This window comes from Lampetra fluviatilis, chromosome 37, assembly GCF_964198595.1.
Source record: "Lampetra fluviatilis chromosome 37, kcLamFluv1.1, whole genome shotgun sequence".
Lineage (NCBI taxonomy): Eukaryota > Metazoa > Chordata > Hyperoartia > Petromyzontiformes > Petromyzontidae > Lampetra > Lampetra fluviatilis.
Window position 1 is genome coordinate 1128898 of NC_136311.1, and position 21412 is coordinate 1150309.

General features: G+C 56.7%; 1 protein-coding gene across 1 annotated transcript in view; it reads right to left on the reverse strand.

The window, feature by feature from the left end:
- Positions 1-3323: 3323 nt before the first annotated feature.
- Positions 3324-21412, reverse strand: part of PAQR4 (progestin and adipoQ receptor family member 4) — a 29253-nt gene continuing 11164 nt past the window's right edge. Inside the window, exons 3-5 of the mRNA XM_078873486.1 lie at positions 9360-9578; positions 8114-8329; positions 3324-7001 (exon numbers count right to left, since the gene is read on the reverse strand). Of these exons, the coding sequence (XP_078729612.1) occupies positions 6721-7001; positions 8114-8329; positions 9360-9578 (716 nt within the window). The 3' untranslated portion in view covers positions 3324-6720. The remainder of the gene's footprint in view (positions 7002-8113; positions 8330-9359; positions 9579-21412) is intronic.

Genomic DNA, 21412 nt, shown 5'->3' on the forward strand with positions numbered 1-21412 from the left:
ACCCACTTCTCGGACGAAAGTCATGCGCATTTCGTTGGAAATTCACTGAACTATTTTAACTGCTATATATTTTAATTGTACCCGGTAAGGCCCACTGAGCTATATCGGTGTTTTCAGAAGCGAACTGGCCACAAATAATAGTTCATTGGCTTATTAAGTGGACATTTATAGCAGTCAAATATATTCTAAACGCATGTTGATTCTAAATGTGGAGGGAAAACCCTGAGGCTCCGGAGAAATATCCACGTGGCCACGAGGAGAACACGTAAACTCCAAATGTACAGCAGGCCTCAGGGTCGGCATTGAACCCACAACCTCCTGTAGACCAGGTGAGGTCGTTAACATCTCGCCACCGTGGCGCCAATAAACTGAAAAGTGGAAGAGTAGGCCAAAAACACCCGCTAAAGCTCCTACTGTAATGCAGACCCTTCCGCTAGCGGTCGCGTGAGTGCAATTGCAAGGTTGCACCTTTACCTGTGAACTTCAACACAGATATCGCGTGTTCATACGTCACGATCTACGGAGCGGTAGCGTGACGTCACAATAGAACATCACCGCGTCACGTTCCGCTCCACCACCTGGACGAAACATCCTCAAAAACGTCGTGCTCGACAAATGCACAGGACCATTATTGTACAGCAAGTAAAACCGTGTGCATATGCCTATCATTGCTTGGGAGAAATGCTCTGCGTTGCTGGTAAGATGTTTCAGTCGTGTGGAGCGCGCGCATTACCCCCCCCGCCACCACCTCACGCTTTACATGATGAGACAAGCGGGGGGGGGGGGGTCTTGGATCGCGCGACACAAGCCCGGTGGCTTTGACATTCCTCCAGCTTGGAAGTGATCGCGCGCGTTGATATCAAAACGTCCGGTAGCAAAGTTGGTGGCCAGGGAGGCTCACCATGAATCTCTGAGGGGCACTGCTGAGATCCTGAGTTATAATCCGAGCGACAGCCACCCGTAATTGAACCATCTTCCCAAACGTTGATAATTTGACGGTCTCATTTCAGCTCCCCTGGACCTCAAACCCGACAGTGCCTCAGAAAAAGGAGGCATCACCTGGCCAGATTGTCCCAGTCCTCCCAAAAACGTTTCGGTGGCCGGGAACTCGGCAGGCCAAGGCCGTTGTGAAGGTCGGTCGAGAGGGCCGACTCATCGAGGCCAATTTCAGCGTCCAGACCTGTCGGGCCGCTCAGGTGCCGCCGCTCAGGTGCCGCCGCTCAGGTGCCGCCGCTCAGGTGCCGCCGCTCAGGTGCCGCCGCTCAGGTGCCGCCGCTCGGGTGACGCTCGGGTGCCGCTCAGGTGCCGCTCAGGTGACACTCAGGTGACGCTCAGGGCCAAGGACGAGAGCTGAGAACGGACGTCCTCGCGTCGGCCTCGAGGCCCGGGCACTGGTCCCCCCCGAGGAGCCCAAGATCAGAACTGAAGCTCGAGGTGTTGGTGTCTCCGCGCCTCAGGGAGCGCTGATCTCTCCTCCTCTCTTCGCAATCAGCGGCGCGGACACCCACATGCGTCCGGCCCGTAGCTCACAAACCCGCACTGACCAGCGTCCTGAACTATTTCAACTATTTTTATTTTATTTTACCAGATAAGGCTCACCGAACGATGTAGCTCTTTTCCAGAAGTGGATTATCACGCGGAAATTTATAGCAGCCAAATACTCTAAATGAGTTTATCTCGAGGACCCGGAGAAAAATCCACGCGACCATGGAGAGAACGCGCAAACTCCTAATATACAGGAGGCGTCAGGGTCAGAATCGAACCCACAACCTCCTGTATACCAGGCGAGGTAGTTAACATCTCGTGGCGCCCACGGCTAAGAGACACCCACAACGTTTTAAACATTCCTGCGTTTTTTTCGCCTGTCAATCTACGGAGGGATCGTTCGCCAGGACACCCCCAATTCCCAATGCGGTTGCGTCCCTGGCCCCGAGCCAACTGGAAATTCTACATTCTCGTGGCGGGGACACAGCAACAACGAATTTAAATATCGGCTTGATTCACCAATGTGCAGGGAATCCACCACCGGCCGCTGGCTTGCAGAGACGAGGGCTTCTGCCAGTAACTTCACAGGCTCCGTGGCGCCATCTCTGCAGGCCACCTCCGGACATTGCAACGCGATGCTCTGCGCGATCAGACGGGAAGTTCTTCTGGTTTCTACTCGAAACTGCGTTTGCGCAAGCGCGATAATTGACCGCGGCAAATAAAAAACGAAGGATGGGCGACAGCGCAGCGAGCGAGCGGACTCGGCCACCTCGCCCACGGGGGGGGGGGGGGGGGGGCTCCTGCCGGCCGCTTCGTCGCCCGTCGACAGCCACAAGCAGCACCCCCCCGCCCGCTCCCGTCAGCGCGGCTCATCGGCCGTGTGGACCCAAGAGCTCCGACGTTTCAGGAATAACCCTGGTGTAACCGGTAAGCAGACACCGCGAGCATTCCGTTTGATGCCTTGCACTTTATTCAAACGAATGAATGACGCTCGTAGACCGCCGTCACGACGAGTGGCCCCAGCCCATTCAGACTGCGCACCACAAATCAAGACTCCTGGCGCGTTGACGGACAGCCGTTTTGTGAACGGAGCTTGTCAACTTCTCCCGAAGTGCGACTGTGTTCGGCTGGATATATAAATAAAGCACATGGTGTGTACCGAGATACGTCGTGCCCACAACGACCACTCTTACTAACTCGATCTCAAAGATACTTTTCTAACTTTTAAATACTTTTTGAACTAGATTACTCTGTTATTTGGCTTTGCTTCGGCTCTCATCCAACGTGAGCAGCACATTCAAAACGCAGCCGCAAGAGGACTCACTCACTCATCGTGCCTGGAAGCGTCAACATGACAACGCACTTGACGATCCCTCTCCACTGGCACCCTGCTCAGTTCAGAATCACCTTCAAGAGCGCACTCGCCGTTTGCAAAATGATTCACGGGCCCACCCTCTCCCCTCCGATTTCAGTTGACTCCCTTCCCCGGGTTCTCCGTTCATTATAGATTTGAAATTTTCGTGACTGCAAGGATCCATACTCTTTGTTTCTTTCGGTAAAGTCACGTAGGTAAAAATAAAATAAAAACTCAATTAAATCACGACGTTTCGGAGGCAACACAAGTCTGATGATGGAGGCTTGTGTTGCCTCCGAAACGTCGTGATTTAATTTAGTTTTCATTTTTATTTTATTTTCTCCGTTCATCTTCGTCAGATCTGTTCTCCACCCTAAAACACCACTCGAACGCATTGGGTGAGCGAGCCTTCTCAGGCGCAGCCCCTACAGTCTGGAAAACCCTCCCACCACTCCACACCCGACAAATCGACTCCATCACAGGATCATTCAACTCCGAACTGGAGGCCCTTTTTTTTATTCATCCGGGGCATACGCTGAAAAATCGGTAATCGCTTTGTGGACATTTGAGAGATTGGAATGAATGAGCCGTAACCTCCTGTGAGGGGTTCCTGGCTTGGTTGGGAAGTTGGGACTCTCGTCTGGGATGTGGTCGTAGTCGCAGACCTCGTGGACTCAATTCTCTATTGTTGATCACTTAATTGTTGTTCGTGTTGCTTTTGTTTTGGTGCCACTCCTTTATTCGTTTTTTTAAATTTCCTTGTAGTGTTTTCATTTGCTTGTTAGTGGCTGTACGTGGGATTTGGTCCTCATATAATTAATGTACAGCGTTATGGGATGCTTTTAGCACGAATGACGCTGTGTAAAATGAAAGCGTTATTTTTCTATTCAATTTCAAGACAAATCCACGTTCACAGCGTGCGCATATATTGCAAAACACTGCTCTGCCCCACAGAGCAGTGGAGGGGAACGCAAGGCCCCTGCAAGGCCCCCCGCGTAAGGCGCCCAACAAGGCCCTCCAACCGTCGATTTATACCATGCGGACCGCGGCCACATAGGGCCGACCGCTTCCAAACACAGCCTGCCAACGATATTTTTCCGTCACCGCAATCATTTCAGCCGTGCTAATCTGTCACCAGAAGGGGGGGGGTATTTTTGGACTGGCACTATGAGCATTCCCAGTCTCTGGATGTCACTGCAGGGGGCCTTCCTTGCAGTGACGGACGCGACCGAGGTGTGGCGTGTCTCGTTGTGTGGCTCCCTGCCAGAAGGGGTCTCTGAAGGTCCGATCAGCCCCTGGAGCAGGCGGCTCCCCAACCTTTTGGCGCGTTTTGATGAACGCGTTCACAATCACTGGGAGGCCGATTAAAACAAATTCCATCAACTCCACGGGGAAATTAAAATACAACGAACAAAAGTGTAGAGACCACAAGAAGCACGCGTCGCGTAGCTTGTTGAAGCACCGTCGGCTGTATGCTGGAATTCTATTAGACTGCTTTTCCACTGTACAACCAAGCCGTACCGAGCCGGCCCCAGCTTGGGGAAGCCCCACGTTGTTTTTCCACTGCGGAACCCCGAGCCATGCCGCCGATGGCCACGCGCGCACAATGTCTCAACGCAGGTCGACGATGCGGTCACACCGCGTCCGAGTTCCGTACCGAATTACCTCACAGGCACTAAGTGTCATCAACCTCCATCCCTGGCCCTGCTTGGCCCCGAGCCAGATTGCGACGTCGGGTGAGGCCGGGGTGTCAGGGTTTTTGTTTCCGGCACGACAGGGAAAATAGCCAGTGGAAACCAACCCGTGGTATCATGCCGTCTCGGTTTGGATGTGTCAGTGGAAAGGGCGTATTCAATCTCCCGCTGTTTGTGGTTTTAAAATTTGAGAATACTGCAAGAACAATAATATATCAAAACATCTCCTTCATTGCAACTACAATTGGGAGCGTGTTAACTAACCTTTCACATTATCTGCTTTGTTGAGATGTTGTCAAATGTTCTAAATCCATTGCATCAGTTCGGTGAAGCCACGATAGCGGATGATAGAAAGGCCAACTTCTGAATTCTAAATCAAACTGCGACATACCACACATAATAAACGCTCGTGGGTTTACGCCAAACAATATGGTTTCATGCTACGATTTTAATGTAAAAAAAATAGTCAAACATCTCAAGCTAAAGGTATTCCTGGAAGCAGTTTCGACTCCGTGAAGATTCTCTCATGGCTAAAGGTTGCAATGTTTAGTGGTGGCCGAATTGGACATCGCGACGGCTACAATCTGCATGGCTACTACAGTCGACCCTATCGTTATTACGCTTTGCTTTAATGTCCGCGATAAAACTAAATAACCCAACATTTTATTCCATTTGTTTCTCTTGGAAGTCCTTTGACACACACCGTGGTCGAGGACAAAAAAAAAAGCGCAGCCCTGCAATTTCCTGCTCACGCCACCGCTTGTGGAAGGAGCCCCCACGAGGGGGAGATGGAATCAAACCGGTAGCCTGTGGATCGCATATCCAGCGCGCTGGCTCGCCTTCACGCCGCCGGCATCGTGTTGTTGTTGTTGTACCTTTCTCACCCCGTGCCCCTCCTGGGCACCTGTGGAATAAGAGTTCTCAGAGCTCATCGGATTCTTCCAGCCGAAATAAAGATTCCGATTCTGAACATCGCACACCGGGTTGGGGGACCTCCACGAGGAGGCGTTGAACCATCGTACGACGCAACGTCTAAAACACACACCCCTCGAGTCATACTTCCGCGGCGGATTGCACGAGCTCAAGAGATGGAACCCTCGGCACAAACTGCCCAACACGTATACGAAGAAATAATCCCCCTTGTTCAAAAGCGCGCGACGTGTTCATTCCAGCTGCGACACGGCATTGTAGAAAAACGATGCAAAAAGGGGGGAAAAACGAATGTTCGCGCGGTGTAGAAAAATAACCGCGGTCAGACTCCCAAAAGCACCACCCCGGCCGCATGGACGCGCGGCCGCACGCACGGCGAGTCGTCGAGCGGCGCAGGCGGTGCGGCTGCACCAGCGCCCACTGGATGGAGGTGGGGCTCCGCGATGCGCCCCACGCGCCAGGCCCCCCCCCTCCACCCCCGAGCCAATCGTGCCGCGCTGCGATCCGTGGAAACGGCGGTGGGGTTACCTCCGACGGCCGCGTTTTGTTTCTCCGCGGCCAATCACAAGAAAAGTTTTTACCGACACCCAGCGGCCCTGCAAAACCCAGCGGGGGCGAGTGCAGCCCTCTTGTCAATTCACCGTTGCATGGGCCGCGGAGACTGTCTGGCCGTACTTCCGCCACTTTGGTCGGTGCGGGTTGATGACGGCGGATAGCGCAGACGTTGCCGGAGCAGCAGCGCAGAAGAGCAGCGCAGCAATGGATTTTGCTGCGCTGCTCTTTGCTGCTGACCACGTAGACTGACAGCAGCAGCTACAGCGGCAGCAGCTGCTACAGCGGCAGCAGCTAGTGGCAGCTACAGCAGCCATAGTGGCAGCTACAGCAGCAGTTACAGCAGCTACAGCAGCTACAGTGGCAGCAGCTAGTGGCAGCTACAGCAGTTACAGCAGCAGCAGCAGTGGCAGCAGCTACAGCTGCAGCAGCCGCCGCTGCCCGTGCAATCATGGCCGTCGCCCACACAAACACACCGTCCGGGCTCTACCCTACTTAGCTTCCGAGTTCTGATGACAACGGGGGGGGGGGGGGGGCGGGGCGTTCTGAGTTATTTAGTCGACAAGCAAATAAATAAACCGCCCTGACCGCACGCCGTTGGTTGCTGGTAACCGGGAGTCTAGTGCATCAACACAACAACAAAGTACAAATTGGTTGTTTTCGTTTTTTTGCTTTTAAAAAGGCGGACCAAGGGAGCACCGTGTGTCAGGAGGGGCAGGTCATGTCGCTGGCGCGCAGCAGGTCGGGCACGACACCCCAGTGCAGGTGCAGGATGCTGAGCACCACCATGACGTGCATGATCTGGTGAGAGTTGAACCAGTAGTCAAATTGCCCGGGCAGCCAGCGCTCCGGCACGCGGCTCACGTTGATGGCGCCGCCAGCCAACGCCATGAGGTCCATGAGCACGTAGTGACGCAGGGACGGGTCGGCCACGGCGGCGCTGGCGGTGGCGCCGGCATCGCGGGACGACGCCAGCCCGGCCACCGCTGGACCACGTGCGAGACAGAGACACACAGAGAGACAGACAGAGACACAGAAAGAGATATAAACAGAGACAAAGAGAGAGCACACATTAACAGGCGCTTACACGTCAAGGCCCACTGAGCTCTATAGCACGTTTTCAGAAGCGACCTGGCGACCGCAAATGATAGCCCAACCAAGTGGTTCATCGTCGTGTGGAAATTTATAGCAGCCAAAATACTCTAAACGCGTGATGTTGATTCTAAATGGAGGGAAAAACCGCAGGACCCGGAGAAAAATCCACGCGACCATGGGGAGAACGTGCAAACTACAAACATACAATAGGTGTGTGAGGGTCGAGATCGAACCCACAACTTCCTGTATACCGGGCGAGGTAGTTAACATCTCGTCATCTCGTAGCCACCGTGGCACCCCAATCACCCGGTATATGCCCGGTCCCATCAGAGCGAGAAGCTAAGCGAGGGTTTGAGCCAGGACAGTGCTGGATGGGCGACCACCAGCACGCACCAGCGTGACGTAGGCGGGGTGATGGTCGGCAGAGGACGGCGCAGTTGGGACATGCTGCTGTGCGGCACGTCCGCACTTCCACGTGCAAGCTCCGCAAGCCTTCGCCAACCCAAATTGACCAGCGTGGTGAAGTATGGTCATATAGCCAGTGGCCCTCATCCAGCATTGAACTGACAAAAGGGCCAATGCTGCGCACACATTCAAGCAAACACAGCCGCTTTATATGGAACCAGTTACGCTTTCCCAGCATATGTTTTGTCCTCGTAGGTATTTAATTAGCGATCAGGACGCTCACACGGTGGATCCATGGGCCCCGATGAGACATCCAAGCTCGCGTAGCGGATCTGCTGAGGAGGGGGCGACTCGCGCGACAGGGCCGGGATGCCAAGGGGGGCTCCCCCCCTTTACGTCAACAAGCTTTGAGGCAAACCTTTCATCGGGTTTTGTCCGGTTTTCAATGCGTGTAAATCCCTCTCGCGGCAAAACACAACTTCACGTTCGAGTTTGTTCACTCTGAAGACGCACGAACTAGCGAGCTCGTGGGTAAACGCTTTTGACACGAACGTCAAAAGCGCTCCGGCCGAAGGGCGCTCCTCAACGTGAAGTGCACCTCCAAGAGAGGTGGTGGCCAGGCCGGCCCAGCGGCACGTGTAGCAGGCCATGCGGAAGGCGGCCTGCCAGCCGAACGCTCGCAGGCGCGCGTTGTTGGTGGAGGCCGACACGGCCCGGTGCAGGGCGATCAGCGACAATGCCGAGTATCCCAGCATGCCGAGCGTCTGCAGCACGGGGCGGCACAGAAAGGAGCAGTAGATGATGGAGAGCGCTCCTGCAAGAGAGGAGGGCGAGGGGCACAAGGGGGACAGCATCACTCAGCCACGTAAAACAACGACAACAACCGCTGTTCAACACCCACCGAGTAAACTCAACTATTTTCAGAAGCGACCTGGCCGCAAATGATAGCATACAGGCCTCAGAGTCGGGATCGAACCCACGACCTCCTGTATACCAGGTGAGGTAGTTAACATTTCGCCACCTCTGCGGTAACATCACCATGGCTCGTGCCACGCTCGGGGCACCTTGAGGCCACGTGAAGTGTCGAAGGCTTGCTGGCAGGTGGTCACGGGACAGACCCAGGTGCCTTGGGCGGTGTTGCCATGGTGACGTGGGAACGTAAGCCAAACGGTGCGTTCAACCACATACACACACACAGTTTAGGGAGGTGCATATTTTTGCCACCGTGGATTTTCATTCTCAGAGGGCCGAAGTGGGTCGTTTATGCATCACAACCAGAGGCACGAGGAGGGACCACAGACAAGCGGCAGCACCAGCAGCCAGGCAGTGAGGAGCCGGTGCCAACAGTTGTCAAAGCTCTGCGGTCCTGTCCATATTCAGCTGCTTTCAGCCAATTAACCCTCTTCCGTTCTGAGACGTGCTGCAAGTTGCAGGGTGGGGTCCCGTTCACCGCTGAATCTCGGAACGCGCGAGCGGTTTGGCGTTAATTTGATTAAGAGAGGCGCAGCAGCGCCGTTGTTTTTAAAGACATTGTTCTGTACTCACCGCAGAGAAGCGGAGCGACACGACCGCCGCGCTCTATGATAGCCGGCGCCAAACCGTGCCGCACGCCCTCCCGCACGCCCTTGCGGGAGCCTCGGTACTGATAAAGTTAATTTCATTTAGTTTTTTTTCCGGTTCACGGACATCACCGGAACGGAAAAGGATTAATGAGCATTTCAGCCAACATCTGTCTAGGCCAGCGAATCAGAAAATATTTCCGCACGCAGGGACACTACATCGAGAATAACCCTCGCCACGGCCATCGGTTTAACGCCATCGGTTTAACGCGATCGCGAGCGCACCAAGTGACGTGATGGCGCAGATGCCGCACATGTCGAGGCAGAGCAGGCGCCGGTAGACGGCCGGGCCCCCCGTGTGGTTCATGAAGAGGTGGTAGAAGACGCTGCCGAGCGGCGGGCACGCGCACGCCAGGCAGTGCGCGGCGGCCAGCCAGGGTGTGTGCAGCCGGCCCCAGGGCAGCGACGGCGGCAGCACCAGCAGGAACCACAGCAGGGGCAGGCCTGCGCCGCCCGGCCGCGGCACGGAGACGGGGTGGGGGTGGGGGGGGAGACGCATCAAGTTGAAACAATGGGGGCGAGTTTCTCCAAAACATTTTAGATAATTTAGAGGTTACCCAGCGCTCCACATCAAAAGGCAGCAGCAGCCAGGCAGTGAGGGGCTGGCATCAACAGTTGGCCAAGCTCTGTGGGCCTCTCTATATTAAGCTGTTTTCAGCCACGGGGAGGGGGTGGGGTGGTCGAGACGAGGAAATTCTACCAGGCAAGGCGCCACCGAGCTACGTAGCTCTTTCACAGAAGCGACCTGGCCACACAATGATGGCTCAACGAGGTGACGACTTATTGTCGTGTGGACATTGATGGCAGCCAAACTACTCCTATTAAGGTAACGGCGGGATCAGGAACGAGACGTCGTCGTGGCGCAAACCGCCGATGCCACTCGCCACCGACGCGCCCCACCACCCTCCGCCCGATCCCGTGGCCACGGTGCCTTGACGACCTCCAAGCCCTGCCCTGATCAGCATCCTGTTGGCCACCGGACTCGTGGAGACCACTCCGATGCCTCTCACGGCCTCCGTTCACCTTGCTCACACGTCCCACGTATTGTACGTTGAACTTCTTTTTCACCGTACGTAGCCAACCGTACTAATTGCAGGTGCCGGGTAAAGGACAAACTAAATGCAAAAATCAGTTTTCAATCTCGACTGAAGAGCATAGCTCCAGTGGCTTCCTATCACAAGAGCGTTCCAGATGGCCGCAGAAGCGCATCCGAAAGTGCGCAATGTGGTCTTTCTTCGATGGCTAGCCAAAAGCCGCTGTGAGGATGACCGGAGTTTGCGCGATGGTTTACGCTCCTTACACAACCATTTTTTGCCTGCTCATGCCTAAAAAAACTTGCCCTGCAATGTTCCCTTTAAGACTTCCGCGTTGAATTTCCTCTCTCGCCAAAAATCCCCAGCATTCGTCTCAGACAACAGAGCTAAAATGCCGGCAACTCCTCTTGGAGCTGCTGAGTTAGCGTCCAGCTCTCCAATCCATCAAACACCTGTGGACGGTCAACCAATCTCCAAGCGTGCGTCATGGCTCCAGGTGGTTTAATCAGCGAGGCCGGCTCACAGCCAGAATGCTGTCGCCTATCGGGCACCAAGATATGGTGATACTGTGGTACATGGCACGGTATGAGCGCCACGCTCATCGTATCGCCGTCTTGCAAGTTATCATTCTATCGTGACTATTGCGTTTGATTTCGGAAAAATACAAAGGAAGCAAAGCGCTCGATCAATCCTTGTTAAGTAACACAAAGCATTTCCCGCAAGATGGCATGGCGGTTCATGACGTCATCGTTTCTGTAAAGTAAACGCATTATCCCGGTGAGGCCGCTGCGATGGCAGTGGTGCACATCAACAAGAAAATCTCCGCACATTCGTCAACAATGTGTGGCATTAAAAGTAAAAAAATATATAAAGCTGACGTTCCGGGCGATGGTCATTCTGCTCAGCACAGAGAGGCCAGGAATAGAGTGGTCATTATTTTTGCTTAATGAGGTGCCTTGTGTGTAACAGGCAGCACGCACGTGACGAGTGTAATGTATCGGCAGGCTGCAGAGACGACAGTGTCGTGTGAACAGCTGTCGCAGGACACTTTCAGTAATCTCCATTCAGAATCAGAATCTGTATTTATCCTGGAGGAATCCAATGAGCCACGAAGCTCTTTTTCACAGATGTCCAGTTGGAGTGGGTCAGAACGATACAACAACAAACAATGGCAATATTCACATCGGCGGTAAAACAGAGCGAGGAAAACAAAATACAATGAAAAACTAAATCTAAATGAGAATGACAAAGTTAGGAAAAACTTTTGCACGTTCACTGCCACTGGAATATATCGTGGTAGTTTCCCCCCAAGTGGAGCCGTGCAGGAGTGGCGTGCAACTGCTACGCAGCGCATGCGGCACAGAGGGGCCCTGTGTGGCCATCGCCACGCACGCTGTGGGGAACATTTCTATTCCGACGGGAAACAGTGACGACCTCGGGAGGAGGTAGACGAGGGGGAGGGAGGGGAGGGAGGGGTAGAAGGTGGTGGTGGTGGCGGCTCAGAGGTCAGAGCGTTGAGCCGACACTGCTGAGATCGTGGTTTCAAATCCGGGTTGTTTAAACAGTAATCTGTAAACCAGTAACAGTGTTCAGAATCGGTATTCGGTAACGGTTTAAAGTGGAATGTTGACTGGCACTTGCATACGACGCGGCGGACCGAGTGACCCGTGCGGTACATTTGCCCTCGTTTCCCGGTAAAAAGGCAAAGGTGCGGCCCTGCAATCGCATGCTTTCCCCGACCGCCACTGCTGAGGGAAGGGCCTCCACTGTAGGAAGCTCTAAAAAGAGTATTTGGTCTACTCTTTCACGCCTTGGAAGCGGTGGGCGTACCACGCCACACTCGACTTTGCCAATCGACGAACCGCTGGCAGCGTGCAAGTGAAATGTACGGTCGACAGAGCGAGGCACCACAGGAGCACCGTGACCGCTGGCGGTTTGCGACAGAGAGAAGCCAGAAGGCTCCTTGTGTGTCACAGGCAGTGCACAGCGGCGTGACACTGCTGAAAGTGGCACTGCTGAAAGTGGCACTGCTGAAAGTGGCACTCCGTGGCGACCCGGTGAGCGACACCGCGGGCGCGTCGCAGCAGAGTTGGCGCCGGCTCCAGCAGCGCCGCCCGCCTCTGCGCCCCTTCGCTCGCTCGGCTCCGACGCCTGCGGCACCACGGCACTATCCGCTGTACCCCATTGCCATTAGCAGTTCCACGGTGATATTCCAGCCCCTTACTTGAAGCCTGTATGTTGTATGAATGTACGTTGAGCTTCTTTAGCACCGTACCGTAGCCAACCGTGCTAATCACGGGTGTGGGGGAAGGACAACAAACCAGACACCTCGCCTGGAGCACGTTCCCAACATCCCATCACCCGCACCGACCTCAAGCCCGACAAGTCGACCTCACGCTCCCCCCGCGCCGACTCCCATGCCGCCCACCGTCGTCCACCTTGAGGGGTCCGCGCTCGTCCGGCGTCACTCGCCTCGGCAGCCGGCCCGAACGGCAACCGAGGAGCGGTGTGGACTGTGCGGCACGCTGCGGAGGATCAGGGAGGACTGCCCTCTCGTGCGCACTGAAGGGAGGACCCGGGAGCCTTGAGGGCCGCACGCGCATGCGTCGTGGGGGGGGGGGGGTCACGCCGTGGCCTGCGCGGTGCGCGTGGCGCTCGCAGGCCTGGACGTGGGCCGCCGTGGAAGCCGTCTATCCAACCTGGCACCACCTCCAGGTCTTGTCGACATCTCTGTCTCTCTCACCGTGCCGCATCCGACTCTTCGACATATCTTCTCTCCGTAGAGCTTCACGCCTTGGCTTGATCGCACCTCGGAGACGTTCCTCGTTCGGCGACCGTATCGGGATGCCCCTGCACACCTCCCTCCCACTGGTGTCCTCCTCGTTGACAGCCGCTGTGTCAATCAATCCACTGGTGGACCAAGGACTCCCCACGCCGTGCGGGTCGCAAGGATTATGTTGACCATACTTCACCACAATATCAAGGGCATCATTACAGAGACGAATATCCACTGTGTAGCCTTTACCAAACCAGAGCTACATCTGACCACCTTTGTATCCCCCAACGCTGATATTTACACACTGCACCATGTACTCCTTAAAGGATAAATCGACCCAAGAGATGCCAAGAAACCGGTTAAAATATTTCGCCACCGTTATTGCTTGCGAGCGAGGTTACAGGCAACCACTGCACCACCGCTCCACGCAACACACACGCACGGCTGGGTGTCTCACCTGCTGCTGGTGGTGGTGGCTGCCATTCCGCGGTGGTGCTGCATGGTGGTGCTAGAAGAGGAGAATGACCGCTGCCAACCACAGCACGTAAATGAGCAGCATGGCCAGAATGTCGTAGTAATAGACGAGCGAGCCAGAGCTCGGCTTGCTCACGGCCTTGCGCGCGTCCATGGCCAAGCAGTGATCACCACCCCTCTACAAAACAAAGACAAAGATCCCCCGGATAGCCTTTTACAGACTGTTGGGGCAAGTGCTGTTAGCGAATAGCAGCTATGAAGGCCGGCACAGCACACGAAGGGGGTGGGTGGCCAGCAACCAGGCCCGGCCGCCTTTGTCTCTCCATAGCGGCGATGCTTACACACCGCACCAGGCACTCATTTGAGGCCGAGTCGACCTAGGGGAGGCCCAGGACCGGTTCAGATAATCGTCACTGGTGTCGGCTGGGAATAGAACTCGGGTGGCCGGGGTCGTAGCGGAGCGAGCTAACGACTCTACCCTAACGCTCTAAACGTGCGCACACACACTCGAGACCCCAAAGATTCCTGCGTAAGGCGAGGCACCCGAAACGTCCAGAACCTGCCTTTACTCACAGTGACAGTGCAGAGGACTTCCACCCACCCACGCAATAAGAGGTAAAGGTGCAGCCCTGCAATGACTTGCTCATTCCACTGCTGGTGGAAGGGCCTCCACTGGATGGAGCTCTATGGAGCTCCACTACCTTGAGGCTAGTTTGGCCTACTCCTCCAAACTGCAACCAAATCCTTGCTGATATAAGCCGGTCGGCCGAAACGTTGAGCTATTTCTTTCTACTCCGCTACAGCAAAGGGAACCCCACGACACCGAACGGCTTCCTGAAGGCCGCACTGGTGGACCCAAGCCGTCAGCTGTTCAGCCCAAGACATCGCGCGGCTGAAGGCCAATCGGCCCAAACGCCGAGAGCCGAGAGACCGTCTTCACGGCGTCTTCCGTCAACTCCCATGCGCGCCTGCCCCAATACAAACACAAAACACCACGCTCAGCCGTGTCCACACACGTAGCAGCAGCAGCAGTTCTGTGTGATGTCCACTCGCCTGCCCGCTTGCTAGGCACAGGAATCTTGCCTCGCCTTCCCGTCAATGCACAACCGCGAGCCAGCGGGATTGATGATCGAGACCGCTGGCGGACAGGGTGGGACCACGCAGACGTCCGGGATAATCATGATAATCGCCTCGTGTCAGACTCAAACATCACAAAGCCTCCTGGCCTCCACATCCCTCGAAGACACTTGGTGGTGTAACCATCAGCCCCATCAGAACGTCAGCAGCCCGATGCTGCTCCTTCATCAGTGGACAATCACAGCCAAGCCACAGCAGTGCCACTGTGGCCATGCGACTCATACGATAAGACAATTGTCTCAAGATGTCTCGGACCCTCTCGTTGCAGCGCGTATCCAAGGCTGTGTCTGGAAGGTGCCCAACCCGTAGCACGCGGTGACACGTGGAGTCAACCCGCGGTATCGTGAAGCACAGCCCCACGAGTTACTACCACAGGCTATGATGGCCACCACGTGTGAGCCCAATGTCTCAACCATGAGCCAACAGCACGAGCAGTGAACACAACATCTCACGCACTACGAGTTTACACAATCTCAACAGAGTTTACACAATATCCACGAGTTCCACCTCGTCCACCACGGGGAGAGGCTTCCACCTCGTCCACCACGGGGAGAGGCGTCCACCTCGTCCACCACGGGTCCGCGCTCACCGCTCGCTCCGCGCCGCCTCCCCCCTTAGAGACCTCTCAGCGCTCCCCAACAGACGACAGCGGACGAGGCGAGCGAGGCGGAGTGAGCGAGCGAGGGGAGAGCGCGAGAGGAGAGAGCAAAGGGGAGGGAGCGAGGGGAGAGTCTGAGTGAGCGAGCGAGAGGAGAGCGCTGACGGGAGAGAGCGATGGGAGAGCGCTGAGGGGCGAGGGGAGAAAGCGGCTCCGAAGGAGAGGCCCGGAGACAGCGGGGCCAGGGAGCCGGGGCGTGACGTCACCACGCGGGGCGGGGGTGAGGGGCGGGGGTGAGGGGCGGGGGTGAGGGGCGGGGGTGAGGGGCGGGGGTGAGGGGCGGGGGTGAGGGGCGGGGGTGAGGGGCGGGGGTGAGGGGCGGGGGTGAGGGGCGGGGGTGAGGGGCGGGGGTGAGGGGCGGGGGTGAGGTGCTACTCGCTAACAGCCCTTGCCCGTACCGCCTCGTGCAGGTTATACTGTGCCGGGGCATCTTTGTCTTTGGAGGCTTCAACGTGGAGGGGAAGAGTCTGGGGGATGAGGTGGGGGGATGAGGTGGGGGGATGAGGTGGGGGGATGGGGGTGGGTGGGTGGGTGGGGGGATGGGGGTGGGTGGGTGGGTGGGGGGATGGGGGTGGGTGGGTGGGTGGGGGGATGGGGGTGGGTGGGTGGGTGGGGGGATGGGGGTGGGTGGGTGGGGGGATGGGGGTGGGTGGGTGGGTGGGGGGATGGGGGTGGGTGGGTGGGTGGGGGGATGGGGGTGGGTGGGTGGGGGGATGGGGGTGGGTGGGTGGGTGGGGGGATGGGGGTGGGTGGGTGGGTGGGGGGATGGGGGTGGGTGGGTGGGGGTGGGTGGGGGGGTGGGGGTGGGGTGGGTGGGGGGGTGGGGGTGGGTGGGGGGATGGGGGTGGGTGGGGGGATGGGGGTGGGTGGGGGGGTGGGGGTGGGGAGGAGGAACGGGGGCGGCGTGAAGAGACAGGACGAGCTGGGAGTGGGGCTGGGGGTGTAGACGAGGTGGAGCCGGGATGAGGAGGCGGTGGCTGGGTGAGGAGGTGAGTGGAGCACGCGGGGGGGGGGTAAGTGGCACTGAGTGCGCGTGGCCGGCGGTGGAGATGTTTGCTGCTAATGCTGCTAATGATGATGCTGCTGATGCTGCTGATGCTACTGCTGATGCTGCTGCTGCTGATGCTGCTGCTGATGCTGCTGCTGATGCTGCTGCTGATGCTGCTGCTGATGGTGATGCTGCTGATGATGCTGTTGCTGATGATGCTGCTGCTGCTGATGCTGCTGCTGATGATGCTGCTGCTGATGCTGCTGCTGCTGATGCTGCTGATGATGATGCTGATGCTGCTGCTGCTGATGCTGCTGCTGCTGATGCTCCTGATGATGATGCTGCTGCTGATGATGATGCTGCTGATGATGCTGCTGATGATGTTGGTGGTGGATGCTGATGATGCTGCTGATGATGCTGGTGGTGGATGCTGCTGATGATGATGCTGGTGGTAGTGGATGCATGGCTGTGCGAGTCGCAGGGATGTGATGCCGCTGAGATTCGCCCACGAAGAGCGGCGACACAGCTCGCGAGCCCGCAGAGCGCGACTCCTGCGGCGTCGTCAGCAGCAGCAGCATCATCATCAGCAGCAGCAGCATGCTGCACTTTGCCGCCCAGAGGTCGCCGATTCGACTCCCATCTCCCGGCGCGGCAGCGTTGTTTTATTTGATCCCTCCAGCGTCATCAACCTCGGTTGTCAATCGGCAGACCGCGTGTGGTGGGGAGGGGTAACTCCCGCCGCCTGAATAAATTTGGAGTCTGCGTGCCGATCTCACCGCGTGGTCGCGTGGATTTTTGCTCCGGGTCCTCCGGTGTTTCCCTCCACATTTAGAATCAACAACCCGCGTGTAAGAGTATTTGGCTGCTATAGATGTTCACACGACGATAAGCCACTTCGTTGAGCTATCATTTGTGGCCAGGTCGCTTCTGAAAAAACAGCACGGTGGGCCTTAGCTGCTGGTAAAATACAAAAATAATTTCGTTTATTCAAAGACATTTGTCCAGCGTGGAGCTGCCTTTGGTGGGCGGCGCTGTGCATGTTGACGATGGTCGTGGTTGGCACGCACCACTCGAGGACACTGCGCAATCCTCCGGTGCGATTCGGTCACCGAATCGCCAAGGCGATGCAACTACACCCAGCGAGGGAGGAGGCCACATCTCAAATTACCGGTCGCGACTCTCATCTCGCATTTGAATTCCAGAACTGGAATGTCCATGGTGCGCTCCACGCTGCCGACGTTGGTTGGCATCGGCCGTGGTGCGGTGCCGGTAATTCGAGAGGGGAAGGAATTGAACAAAGAGGGGGGGCCCCTACCCATTCCTCTTAAGAGCGCCCCCCCCCCCCATCAATCCACCACCAACCCTGCTACCCGAGACGGCACCCCGATTCCCCATCAGCACCAGTGGCGTCGTAACGACATCAACAGCTCAGGGGGTGCGGCAATCGACCAAGGTGGGGGGCCCCAATTTGCGGAAGCCCAAACGTGACAACTCCAATGAAAATAAAACGTGGAACGTAAACGAAAGCGTTTTCATAAACAAATTAAACGTGGTTGTCCATCGGGCCCCTAACTCTTTGGGGGGGAGGGGGCAAGGCAGCCCCTTCCCCCACGCGAATTACGCTGCTGGCCACTAGCAAGGTGGTAGATGCGTCTGTCCCACTGCCACTACCTGTGTGCGTTGACAGGAACCGGTCCTGGGCCTCCCCTAGATCGACTCCGCCTCAAATGGGCAGCTGGGAGCGGTACTGACCGCTAACCCGCCATCGTGTGCCGCACCGGCCTTCATGGGCGATTCGCTCGATATCCCAACATTTCCAAAACGGGTTAGAGGGATATCTTTGGAGATGGCTCCTGAATGAGCCTCACCACGGGGCTCGCAACAAGCCCGGGCAGGAGCTGCCGTCGACTCGAGTGGCGCAGCGCGTGAGTCACGGGCCCCTCGGGCTTGAGGAGGATTGTCCCCGGGGTAGTTGACACTCGGTGGCGTAGCTGTCGGGCAGAGAGGCGCAGGCGGTGCAAGCCCGCCAGGGCCCGCGTGGGGCAGGAGGGGGCCTAGGCTTCGTGCCAGGAAGAGGCGGTGGGGGCTGGGGGGCCGGATTGGAGATAGGTGGGGGACCCCATTAATTCCTCGCACAGGGCCCGTGATGCCAGTCGCTGTACAGTATAAAGCTGTGGGGTGAATCACAATATTTATACTGCAGGAGGAGGAATACGATGACGTATGAAGCTCTTTTTCACAGATTTCCAGCCGGGGCGGGTAAGAACGTCGCAACAACAAACAACACAAACACACGAGAGCAGTGCAAAGACAGGTGAACAAATCACCCAGAAACATCAAAATAAAACTCATCCATCCGCATCCTACAAGGCAATGCCCACTGAGGTGTGGGTCTGCCTGGCTCTATTGTTATTTGTCCTGAGGCTCGTTTACCCAGGTAAAGCCTCAGAGTCTCAAGACTCTTAATTCAGGAGGGTCCTGCCAGGTTTTCTCGGACGGGGGCGGTGATGCTGCTGCTGCTGCTGCCATGTGCGCCGTCCCTGATGTTCGGGGCCCATGGACCGGCTGTGTGTGCAGAGCGCTCCAGCTGGGCAAGAGACGGTTGCCAAGCAACGTGAGCATCGCAACCCGCGGCCTATGCCTCTCACCTCGGGCCCCTTTTGACAATAACTCGAGCACCCGTGATACATTGATTAACTTAAATTCAACTTGTAACACGCCGCCAGAGAGTCAGGGAGAGAACCACAGACAAGCTGGGAGGCATGCAGCCGCGGCCAGGCGCCGAAACAACGCCAAAAATTGCCCAAGCTCTGCGGTTCTCTATATAGTAAGATGCTTTGAGCCAATTAACCGGAGAAAGCGTGCGTGTGCGAGGGGACCCCACTCTCTCCCTGTACAGATGAAACAGATGGGGATTTGTCCGCATCTGCTGTAGCGCCTTCTCGACCCCCACGGGAAGGGAATTTCATACGACACCTTTGTGCGGTAATCCACTAACCCTTGCTGCTGCCTCGACAGCGCTGGACCGCTACGGGCAGCCACGTGTAGCAGCGTAGCAGCGCAGCCACCGCCGCCGCTGCTGCGGAGCAGTCAAGCGGCGGTAATGGGCACTAACCCTATGTCCACGTAAACCCGGATTAAGCAGTAATTCGTTTCCATGTGCGTTGGCACAATCCGGCGTCCATGAAGGACGTTAGGGGCTCAGGTGATGCTGCGATTAACGCCACCAATCCAATTAGACGAGGCGAGGCCCCATTTCCCGTGCCCTCCGTCATCAAATCCTGTCTCAGCTCGCGATCCCATCGGCCCGGCCGGGCATCGACAAAACCCGAGCGCTGTGCTGGTGTCACCACCTGTGACTAAGAGTTTAAAAAAAGAGAAGAGCTGGAACCGCCATTGCCCCATCCTCCACTGACCAGTGTGGTGAAGTATGGTCAAGCGACCCTCAAGACCGATGCGGTATGGGGTGGCCATCATCCAACAGTGGAATGACCAAGGGCTGTGTATCAGAGGTCGCAAACGGGTTTTGATTCCTTACCCGTACCCGGCCGCACCAGGGTCGCAAACGGGTACCCGTACCCGGCCGTACCCGTACCCTACACCCGTACCCAGCCGGGTACGGGTGTCGGGTACCTGATTGCGACCTCTGGGATGAAGCCATGTTGCAGGCGCGGGTGGGTTGATTCTAGGAACTTGAATTGTGAGAAGAGATAAGACGTTGGGAAATGAGTGACAAACGGTTACTCACCAGTGACTCACGGCCTACCCATACCCGGCCGCACCAGGGTCGCAAACGGGTACCCGTACCCGTACCCGGCCGGGTACGGGTATCGGGTAGGGTACGGGTATCGAGTAACCGGTTGCGACCTCTGCTGTGTATGCCTTTTTATCAACGATACAACGATAACTCGGATCGTTGTGTTGTCGTCTTTTGGCCTCTGACCAAAACGCTCGGAATGGGCCCGGTGACATCAGAGCCAGAAGCTAAGCAAGGCTTTGAGAGCCCCTCCTCCAACCCGAACTGACGAGAGTGACAAACAGGCCGTGCGTGTACGTTGCCTTTAGAAACGCACAGGAGTGGAGGGTGGCAGCCTTCAGGTGGGCCGCTCTCTTCAGTGAGGAGTCGCGTCAACCCGGCGAGCGAACGCCGATCAACGACCTCCCGGTCTCCACGGCAACAACCACTCTTAATCACCATGATGGCCCTCTCCTCTGGGGACGAGGGGGGGGGGGGCAATCAACGCTCTTACATCAGGTCCTGGATCAAGGATCTTCCAACTCAACACCGAGGGACTCTCCCCGGGGTGGGCGAAGCGCCAGTATCCACGGACCGTCGACGGCCTCACGTCTCCAAGAAAGCCACGTCTGCTAACTAACGAGAGGCCCCGTCGCTGCCGTATACATGGATACGACCTCACCACTGTAGCCACCGCCACCACCAACCAATACGTGTGCTGGCCACATCCGTGTGAAGAAACGCGCAGACGCGTCCCGACGGCACGGAAGTTCTATTACTACACTGCTCTCAACCAGCAGTGGATTGGCCATGGTCGCCGATGATGAAGCGTTGATGATGACGACGATTGCCTCGCGGCAGATGATGTGAGATGATTCATGCCCCCGACGGATGTCGCACACCCACGTCTTTGAGAATCTCCACGCGCCACGTGTGGGGGCGTGATTAGTGAACGTGTCAGTAACGACCCCACTCGGCCCAGCAGTGAGGAGGGGGGGGCTCAAGCGTTACCCCCCCCCATATTGAGTTGGGGAGGGGGGCATTGCGAAGGGGCTGAACTCACGAGCCGATCGGAGATCTCCCCCCGGTCTCAATACAGCAGCGTTGCAGGGTTTGCGAGGGATTACAAGGACCCCCCCCCTGTCCAGTGCGCGCTGCTCCTCTTCGTACCCCGGCGGCTGGGTGTTTTCCATCCCGTGGGCTGTGGTATAATTGTTGCACCGCCTGCTGCGCACATTATTTTTGTTGTAACTATTTGTAACACATTTTTTGTCACCCCCAGGTAAGATCCCACTGAGCTGCGTAGCTCTTTTTCAGACGCGACCTGGATACCACAAATGATAGCTCGACGAAGCGGTTTATCATCACGTGGAAATTTATAGCAGCACTAACACGCTAAACACGTGATGTTGATTCTATTCATGGAGGGAAATACAGGAGGAACCGGAGATAGATCCACACAACCACAGGGAGAG